This window comes from Vigna umbellata, chromosome 4 (assembly GCF_029865625.1).
Source record: "Vigna umbellata cultivar VRB3 chromosome 4, Vumbellata_1.0, whole genome shotgun sequence".
Taxonomy (NCBI): Eukaryota; Viridiplantae; Streptophyta; class Magnoliopsida; order Fabales; family Fabaceae; genus Vigna; species Vigna umbellata.
Window position 1 is genome coordinate 67,897,642 of NC_142168.1, and position 10,020 is coordinate 67,907,661.

Here is a 10,020-nt window from a genome sequence, read left to right on the forward strand (position 1 = left end):
TTAATGTAATAAAATAATATTAAAATAATAAATAATATTAAAAAATTGTTGAATAGTAAAACTTTTAGACTATAAATAGCCATGAAAGGGGAGGCTATTCTGCACAAAGAAAGGAAGAATCAAGTGAGAAATCTTGAGAAATAGAGAACAAAGAGTTAGGAAGAAATTTTTAGTTGCAAGAGGAGTAGAGGTTCTGGAGGGTTTTCGGAGAAACAAATTTTTATTTTAAATAGTGATTAAAATATTAATGTAATAAAATAATATTAAAATAATAAATAATATTAAAAAATTGTTGAATAGTAAAACTTTTAGACTATAAATAGCCATGAAAGGGGAGGCTATTCTGCACAAAGAAAGGAAGAATCAAGTGAGAAATCTTGAGAAATAGAGAACAAAGAGTTAGGAAGAAATTTTTAGTTGCAAGAGGAGTAGAGGTTCTGGAGGGTTTTCGGAGAAACAAATTCTGAGCAAGAGATTAAGTCTAGAATAGAGGTAGGAGAGCTAACCTTTCTAAGCTTTTATATTATGATTTAGTATTGTTTTATTACTATTCATATCTTGAAATTTTGTGTGAATATTGTTAATGAAAAACATATGTGCTTGGTGTATATCTATCTATATTAAATTTCTGTGTTAATATTATATGTTGTTGTTTTGAATCTGTAAATAAGAAATTTGTTAAAAACTAGTTGAGGAACACTTTAGCTAAGGAAAGACTTGGTATTTAAGTTGTCCATGATGACACACCTCTCTTTTCTGGAAGTCTACTCGATAGGTTTTTAACTTAAATCCTATTGAACAGATTAAGTATTATTAAAATATTATGCAATATACTCAATTGATATAAAATATGTGATGGATTCATCTTTCTGGAAGGATATGAAGATGTTTAACCGATTATGCTAGATTCAACTCCTTAGTTCCCCATAACGTTTATATTAAGGTTATAATTGTGATGGTAGGATAAAGGAATCTTAAAAACCGGAGTTGTACACCCATGATCATAGAGCAGCCCTGGTTAAATCCAGTAAGTTGTGACTAGTCATATGTATTGGCGTTTATGGTGAGTTTGATTCGTCAAACATTTGATTCTTCTCCGGTGAACATTTATGGGGATATTTTAGTATTGTTAATTTATTTTGTGATATATTCATTTTGTATGAATTTTGTGATGATTCTATTTTATTATATTGGATTTGAATTTATGCATCTGAACATGATATGAGTATTATGGGGAGATTTTGTAATGGTATAATATGAGTTGAGGAATATGAGCATGGTATGAGTCTCGTGGAGAGATTCTGTAAGGATATGGTATTCGCGTATATGTTGATGTTGAGGGTCCTGTCGTTAGAAGTTATCCCGATACTCTAATAATCATGCAGTCTCAAGTAGAGAAGGATGAATTATGTGGTGAGAGGGGCAGGAGGTCCTGGTCTATGTGCCGGTTTTGGACATAGTGTTGAGGACTAACCTTGTGGATGGTATGGAGTATTTTGGAAGTGTATTTGTAAGAAGAAGTAGAAGTCATCACAAGTGCATAACCTCCCGTGACCGCTCATCAACGTATCATCCGAATGAGTGTCTATTGGGTATTGTGGAATGAGTGTATATTGGGTATTCTGGAATGAGTGTCTATTGGGTATTCTGGAATGAGTGTCTATTGGGTATTGTGGAAAGAGTGTCTATTAGGTATTGTTGAATGAGTGTCTATTGAGTATTGTGGGATGAACGTCTATTGAGTATTGTGGGATGAATGTCTATTGGGTATTGTAGGATGAGTATCTATGATGCGATTGTTGTATGATAGTATGAGGGTGTCTGACATAATTATTATGAGGTTTGTTGAGTGTATCAAAGTAATGGATGAGTATCTATGATGCGATTGTTGTATGATGGTATGAGGGTGTCTTACATAATTATTATATGAAGTTTGTTGAGTGTATCAAAGTAATGGATGAGTATCTATGATGCGATTGTTGTATGATGGTATGAGGGTGTCTGACATAATTATTATATGAGGTTTGTTGAGTGTATCAAAGTAATGGATGAATATCTATGATGAGATTGTTGTATGATGGTATGAGGGTGTCTGACATAATTATTCTATGAGGTTTGTTGAGGGTATCAAAGTAATTATGCATGTTTTCAAAAGGAGAGTTTCTAGTTGAAGTTTTCAAGTGTTTTTGGTGTAAAAAGGGGGATTTGAGTAGTGAAATTTTGGAGTAGTGAGTATAAACTATTTTGGAAGGTTGGAGGTCTATTGTTATACCTATTAAGACTTGTTTATGTTCTAAAACCAGTAAAATCTGTTATGAAAGTGTTAATGGCTTCATAAGTTGAGTTTTAGTCCATTTTAGGGGTTTTAAGGGTTGGAAAGGGAAAGTAGGATAGTTGGGATGAAACTGAGGTATTGGAGGGTGCTAACAAGTGTATTTAGACTTGTTTATGTAGGTTGTAAATTGTTATGATGGTTTAAAAGTGTAGAATTGAAATTGAGTAGCTTGTAGGAGTGAATTTGGGGTTTTAAAGTGTCAAATTGAGTTACAACAGGGTTTTCAAAGTTTTCTCATGGTTGAAGGGTCTTGGAGGTCTTTAGAAATTGGGGGTAAAGTGTTTAAAGTGAGAAAATTGAGTTTTGATCTTACTGGTGGCACTGAGCGCCTGTTTTTAGAGGCGTCAACGCTGAAAGCTAGCCCCTAGGCGCTCGAGCGCTGCTAGGCGCAACTTCACCTATTTTGGGGGAATTTTCAAGGTTTTGGATGTCATTTTGGATGTTTTTTAGGTCGTTTTGGGGATTTAGGACCCTTTCGGAGCAGTTGGTGAGGGGTTCAAAGCTATTTTCCTTGCCTAAGTATGAGTTTAAATGGGTTTTGTGTTGTTTAGTGGTTCTTCTTAGACTGTTTTTGTATATTAATGTATATGGAATGATTTCAAGTATTTTTTAATGATTTTGTTTGGTTGTTTAATGTCTTTTAAGGTATGATTAAAGATGTTATATGTTGATATTCAATGTGAAAGTAAAGTGACATATGTACATGGTTTCAAAGGTGTTCAAAGTTGTGAAAGTGAGTTCCAAGGTGGAATTCTTTATGTAGTTTCAATTATCTCTAGTCTGAATGCAGGGAGCTCAGCTTTAGGGGTTATTTTGATACTCTAATGGTCATTCATTCTCACATAGAGAGGATTGACACATGTGGTAAGAGTAGCAGGAGGTCTTAGTCTTGGGTGCTTCCAGTATGATCCAAAGCATGGAACATACTAACCTTGTTAGTGTTGTATAGGGTGAAATCCATTGGCAATGGCTTTGCAAAGCAGTAGAAGTCACCATAAGAGCACAACCCGTCATAGGTTAACATTTATTCTAAGTCTAGACAGTCTAGTCAAAGCATGGTCATGCATAAAGTGTTTGGTTGTTTTGGTGTGATATGTTTATCTTGTGTATGATGTTTAAATGGTCATATATATATATATATATATCATTAATTGTTTGATATTCTAGCTTACCCTTGCTTTTGTGTTGTCTATCTATGTGTTATTTTCTCTTTTACGATGATCACCTTAATGGTGTGAGCTTAGGGAAACATTCTTTACAGTTGCTCCAAGGAGAGGTGAGGGTGAAATAGTTGGGAAGTCTGATGATTCTACAAGTGTAGATCTTGGTTTTCATTTGTTTTAGTATAATGGTTGAAAATATCATATATGTAATATTTCATTTTAATAGTATTTTACTATTAAAAATTTTCATGTTACATTCTCTATTGATTAGTTGTTCTAATGGTATACTCTGATAATGTTTTCATGATCTATGGGTGTTGTTTGGTCTCTTTGAGCTGAGGGAGCAGAGTAGGGTTCTCTAAAGCTAGTTAGAGTTTCTAAGAGGTAAGGGAAGCTAAAGTTAATTTATATTTTAGCTATTGAATATGAAAGAATATTTGGTAGTTTAGAAAACTGATGCATGTTGATAATTGTGTTAAAATGGTTGGTATTGAGTTTGGAGTGTTTTTGAAATGGTGGTTTATTGGTTGAACGATGTTAATATGTTTTGTTGATGTTTTTTAGAACTGATTTTGGTTATGAATGTTGTTTTTGAGTTAATAGTAGTATCAAGTGAGTTGTTATGTTGAGAAGAGATGGTTTGGTTTGGGTTGCAAGTCTTTATTTTTAGTAAAAAGAGAGGTTTTGATAGGTATTTTTCTATAAAACTGGTTGGGTGAAGAAAACAGAGGTTTGAGAACATTTTTTAAGTCATTTAAGACTAGTTGAAGTTGTAAAACCAGTAAAATCTGGTGTGGAGTTCAACAATGAACTAGTGAGTGGGTATTTACATGATTTTGGTCCAAATAGGGGGTTTTGAGTGGTGAATTTCTAAAGGAGTGGTTTTAGAGAGAAACCTGACATTTGGGGTTGGTGTCTAGGCCATTAAAGACTTGTATAACCTTTTTGTTCAACTATATTTGAGGTAAAATGTTTAGAATCTAATATATGAGTTTTAGTTGTAAATTGATTGGTTGAATCTTGCTTCCTTACCAAACCATCAAATTGGTATCTAATTTAAGTTATAAATGTGTATTTGAATCATTCTCATTGTTTAGGGCCATTTTGATCATTTGGATAGGTATTGGGGTCAAACAAAACTAGTTTTAGAGCTGCTGATTTTCTGTTATAGGGTTAAATGCCAGGATTGTAGGGCTAAGCACCACCATTCTAATGGTGTTGACTAAGTGCCAAGATTGTAGGGCTGAGTGCCACCATTCTAGTGGTGTTGGGGCTGAGCGCTAGGAAAATAGCGTTGCGCTACACTTTGTAGTGGGGATAGGGCTGAGCACCAGAATGCTAGGGCTAAGTGCCATGGGTGCAATATTGGTTTATGTTCTCTGTTTTCTTGTTCTTATTGGCTTTTGAGTTGTATTTGGTAATTTGATAACTTGATTGGATCGTTTCTGGTTCTTTTGGTGGATGTTTAGTGGATTCATGTATTTGGTATGCAATGAGGCTATGTATATGATTAAGTATTAGGGAAACATATGGAAAACATGTATGATGATATTTAAATGATATGAAAAATGTGGATTTAAGTATGATGTGAGAAAGGATCTCCAAGGAGGAATATCCTAAGTTGGTTATGTTGTGTAATGTATTGAAGTAGGGGCTTATGGATTGGGGAATGATCTCGACACTCTCAATAACCCCATCTCAAGTAGAGATGAACAATTATGTTGTGAAGAGTAGGAGGAGGTCCTAGTCTATGATCACTGGTTTTGGCCATAGATGTTTGATGGATTAACCTTGATGTATGATATTATGGTGGTGGTTGCGATTGTGGTGATTATTATTATTTCTGAGTAGCTGCTCCACCATACACGGGTGCAAGTTTCCCATGAGTCCGACATCAATACATCTATCTGGATAGTAAGAGTTTCAAAGTTGAAGGAATTATTTCTGTGTTGCTTGATTTATATATGGATATGTTTGTTATTGTTTTAAAAAGGCATGTATATTCTTTTGATAGTTTAGCTTACCCTTGTTTTTGTATTGTTTGTCTATGTTTTGTTTTCTCTTTTGTGATGATCACCTAAATGGTGTAAGCTTAGAGAAACGTTCTTCTCAATTGCTCCAGCGAAATGTGAGAAAGAAACAAATGAGAAATCATATGTATACATCTTGTCCTCGTGGAAGCTTTAGTTTATATAATTGTTATATCCTCATCTATCTAACGTTTTATTTCAGTAGTATTATACAATTAAAATGAGATGTTACAATTTTGGTCTACTTTATTTTTGGTTTGTCAAAATAAATAAGTTCAGTCCAATCGGTCATAAAAAAAGCATATTAGAAAAAGTAGATTTGAAAAGAAAGTTTATAAAAGTTAGTGTTATTTTTTGACCGATGTGATAAATAAAACAATTATTTTAATTGATTGAAATTAAAGTTATCAAAATGTTCTTAATGCTAAAAGTAATATAAAATGATAATTTGAAAATAATATATTTTTGATAAAAATCATTTGAAATAGTTGTATTAAAAAATATCAATAAATAATTAATACAATATATTTTAAAAAATAACAAAGTTTAATACAATATATTTAATAAATAATTAATACAATATATTTAAATAAAAAATTTAATTTAATTTTTGTAATTTTATTTTCAATTTCAATTTTTCATAAAGAAGTAATAAATCTTCTTAATAAAACTAAGTTTAATATTTTTGTAAAAAATGGTTGAATTTAAATATAAAATTAAAAGAATAAATTATGCTAATAATCTGGACCAAATTTTTTATGAAAAATAACGTTATCATCTAGAGAAAATAGAGATGACGCAGAAATATGTAACTTTATTATTACTATTATTTAATATTATTATTATTATTACTATTTTATTATATTATTATTAATAATAAATTAATAAATGAATTTTTCAGTTTAATTGGAACGTTGGAATTAAATCCATATTTTTTGAGATAAATATCAGAAAGTATGAATTTACAAGGACAAAATTGATTTTTTATGATAAATACTATCAAATTCTCTTAAATTTGTACTAGATATGGAGAAAAAAAATTAATCATCAATCCTGTCAATTATCTCTTTTTTTGTATTTTAAATATATTAAAGGCAACACAAATAAAATCACTAATATGTCCATGTACCATAAATATAAAATATTTCCAACATAACATAACGTAACGGAGTAAAAATTTCAATAATACTCACTAAACACTAATGAACTGACTCGCGAATCTCAATCCATATTTACAAAATAACTTAAAACAAACCCGTTAAATATAAGTAAATTTGTAGGAACGTACACTCTTAATTGCTTACATGCTGCAAAAATAGTAGAGTGGTATATGCCATGTGAAGTCTTTAGCGATATTTTTTTTAATAATATTTTAATATTATTTATGTATGATTGGTTCATATTTAATATTTATAATTATTATTATTGATTATGATATTTATAATAATTATTATTGATTATGAAATAATTTTGGATCAATAATAAAATAATGTTAAAATATTGTTAAAATAATATTTTCGAAGTATCGTTTATTAAAATATTTTTGACCTAACAAAAAGCACAAGGAGCGTAACAAATTTTGTATTTAAAACATTATTTTTAGGAGAGAAAAAGGTTAAGGAAATAATGAATCCAACATTTATAAAAAAAACGAAACTTTTACAAGTAAACTACAGATAATTAAAATTATATGTTACTGAATTACTGGGGTATTCGAATAAGGGAGATAATATCTTGTTCTCTAGGCATTATTTAGTAAATAGAAAATGTACATTTAGCTTTACTTTTCATGTTTCCCTTTCACACCTTGTCCTCATTATATTTATTACTTAGTTGTTTCTTTATCTTTCTTCTTTTCACGCCATGAACCCTAAAATTTAGTAGCAGTATGTGCCTCCATCCTGGCCAATCAGAAGATGCAATGCAATGGATTCGTAAAAGTATTTTAGGAATTCGGTGCCGTGACTAACGTTGCTTTGGTCTTTTCCCATACCAGCAAAAACTGAACTTTGCTACAAACACTGCTACTACAGTATTACTACCAGCATTACTCGAAAACAGTGATGTAAGTAACCCATTCAAAACCTGTCAGTTTTGGTGACAGTAAATAGAAAGAGTGAAACTTTGACCAGTGCCTTGGCCGTAACCATCTCATTCAACTGTTACAAAATCTACCGTCACATTATGCCAGGTGTGCTCAACGATTAGACCATGTACCACACTGCATTAAATTTTTCTCAACTACCAACAAACCAAAGCCTGTCATACATGCACTATCATACACACCACTTGTTTATCTGTGCTCACAAATTCTGGTAGATGTAGTTTTTTATGCAGAAAACCTTTTTTAACTTTGTATTTTATTTCTTAATATTTAAATCACAATAATTAAATTAATTAAAGAAGAACAAAAGTCGTAACCATATTGAATTACGATGATGGCCAACCTAATAACTTCTTAGTACTATCTCATGCTCTATATAAACCCTACTCTTGCGCAACTTTACTTACCAAGCACTAAGCAAGAGACTCACCAAAACCAAACATATATTGTGACTTTCCTTCTCATTTGTTCCTCTGATCTGTGGCGATGGCTAGCCTGAAGGTTGCATGCATGGTTGCGGTGGTTTTCATGGTCGTGGTGAGTGCACATATGGCACATGCTATCACGTGCAATCAAGTGGCCAGTTATGTGGCTCCCTGCTTCAGCTACCTCACAAAAGGCGGAAATCCGTCGGTGGGGTGTTGCAGCGGAGTGAGGAACCTGAACTCCCAGGCGAAGACCACCGCTGACCGCAAGACCACGTGCAACTGTCTGAAACAGCTTTCCGGTTCAGCGTCGGGTATCAACCCGGGCAACGCCGCTTCACTCCCAGGCAAATGTAAAGTCAATGTCCCCTACAAGATCAGCACCTCCACCAACTGCAATACGTATGTTCAACACACCACTTATTTCCTCACACATTTCTTTCACTAATAGCCTCATTACGTTAATTACTCTAATTAATTCACGTACTCACAGGTCTTAGCTACTTGTGTTCTACTTAATTAAACGGTTCAGAGTTTCTGATGATGATACCCTTGTTAAATAAAGTAACTTTAGATCACAATTACACTCTCTCTAACATATCTCAACACATTTCCAGAAAAAAGAAACTTTTTTGCATTTAGATGTAGGAGAAGAGATCAATGGTTAAGGTGTCCACATTTACTGTGTAAATGTATTTTAAACATTATTGCTCCTGAAAATGCTTTCCATGTTTTTGTTTAGTTGTTTCTTTTTACTATCCATATTTGGAGGAGACTCTCCAAGGAAATATATTGCTAAGATGTTTTAAAATGTTGACTTTTTATTTGTCATTTAGCACTCATAAGAAATCTGTTTATATAAACAAACGACATAAAAAAGAAAAAAAGATAATGTTTTGAGAGATAAGGACCACAAATAATGCATTCTCATTAATCAGAGGACAGAGACTCAGTAAACGACATGTTCAATGTATTACCGTAAAGACTCAGTAAACAAACTGACTTAGACTTATGTTCTACTACTTCATAGAGCATAAGCCTAATGAAAGTGTATTTAACCTCTTTTTGAATGGTTAGTAAAAATTTCTTGAGAGTTTTCTTAAAAATAGTTCAAATATGTTCTGAAGTTGTAGAACTAGGATCTTGCATTCATTTTAGTATGAAAGTTTGATGTTTATGTTTAACTGATGTGTTTGATGGTTTGTGCAACATTGCAGCATCAAGTAAAAGATAGATATGGTAAAAGGAAGAGATGGCAAGGAGGGGAATTTTTCAGTGGCAGAATATATAATAGTAACGTAGACATAGGTAATGAAAAATAAAGGGAGGTCGACGAGGGCTCCACTTGTGCGAGTCTCTCTTGGTGTCGGTGTGTCCCTTAGTTGTTTCCGACGTTGTTCCACTTTTATGTCTTCTGAAATTTGTCTCCGTTGGTTGTTTCATGTAATAATGATATATATTATAGCACTGTAATTCCTTCCTACTTTTCCTTTTATGATTTTTCGCATTGGTCTTAATGGTTCTTCTCACCTAATCTATGTTTGCCATTTCAAGCCATAATGGATTATGGAATCATTCACCACTTTAAATTTAAGTGAAATATAAAATCTCTGAATTGAACTTTTTAGTTCATCAAACTAGTTTGAATTAATTGTAGTTTATTAATTATATATTTAGGTCATATGCTAATCTCGTTATTTCAATTTTTAAATACGTACAAAACTTCAAAGATTCAAGTGATTAGTTATCATGTCAAATGTATAATGGATAAGTACTTTGAATATATAAAGAATGTTATAAACATTGTAATTAAAGTCTATAATAAAAATATCGTTAAATAAATAAATTGCATTTTAAATTTATATAAAACAGTATATATTACGATAAAAGGCTATTTCAAATTTAGTTCCTTCTAGAAAAAAGTATTATTATTTTCTTTTAAAAGAATTAGAACAAAGGTAAA

The 10,020-nt window shown here is 31.9% G+C and overlaps 1 protein-coding gene across 1 annotated transcript; it reads left to right on the plus strand.

Annotated features, from left to right (window-relative positions):
* Positions 1-8,027: 8,027 nt before the first annotated feature.
* On the plus strand, positions 8,028-9,540 carry LOC124821773 (non-specific lipid-transfer protein 1-like). Its single transcript, XM_047293703.2, has 2 exons — positions 8,028-8,459; positions 9,275-9,540. Exons 1-2 carry the CDS (start codon positions 8,119-8,121, stop codon positions 9,282-9,284), a joined length of 351 nt encoding a protein of 116 aa, XP_047149659.2. The 5' UTR covers positions 8,028-8,118; the 3' UTR covers positions 9,285-9,540.
* Positions 9,541-10,020: the final 480 nt, after the last annotated feature.

Coding starts and splice junctions, on each gene's coding strand:
- LOC124821773 (XM_047293703.2), top strand. CDS start 8,119: ATGGCTAGCCTGAAGGTTGCATGCATGGTTGCGGTGGTTTTCATGGTC.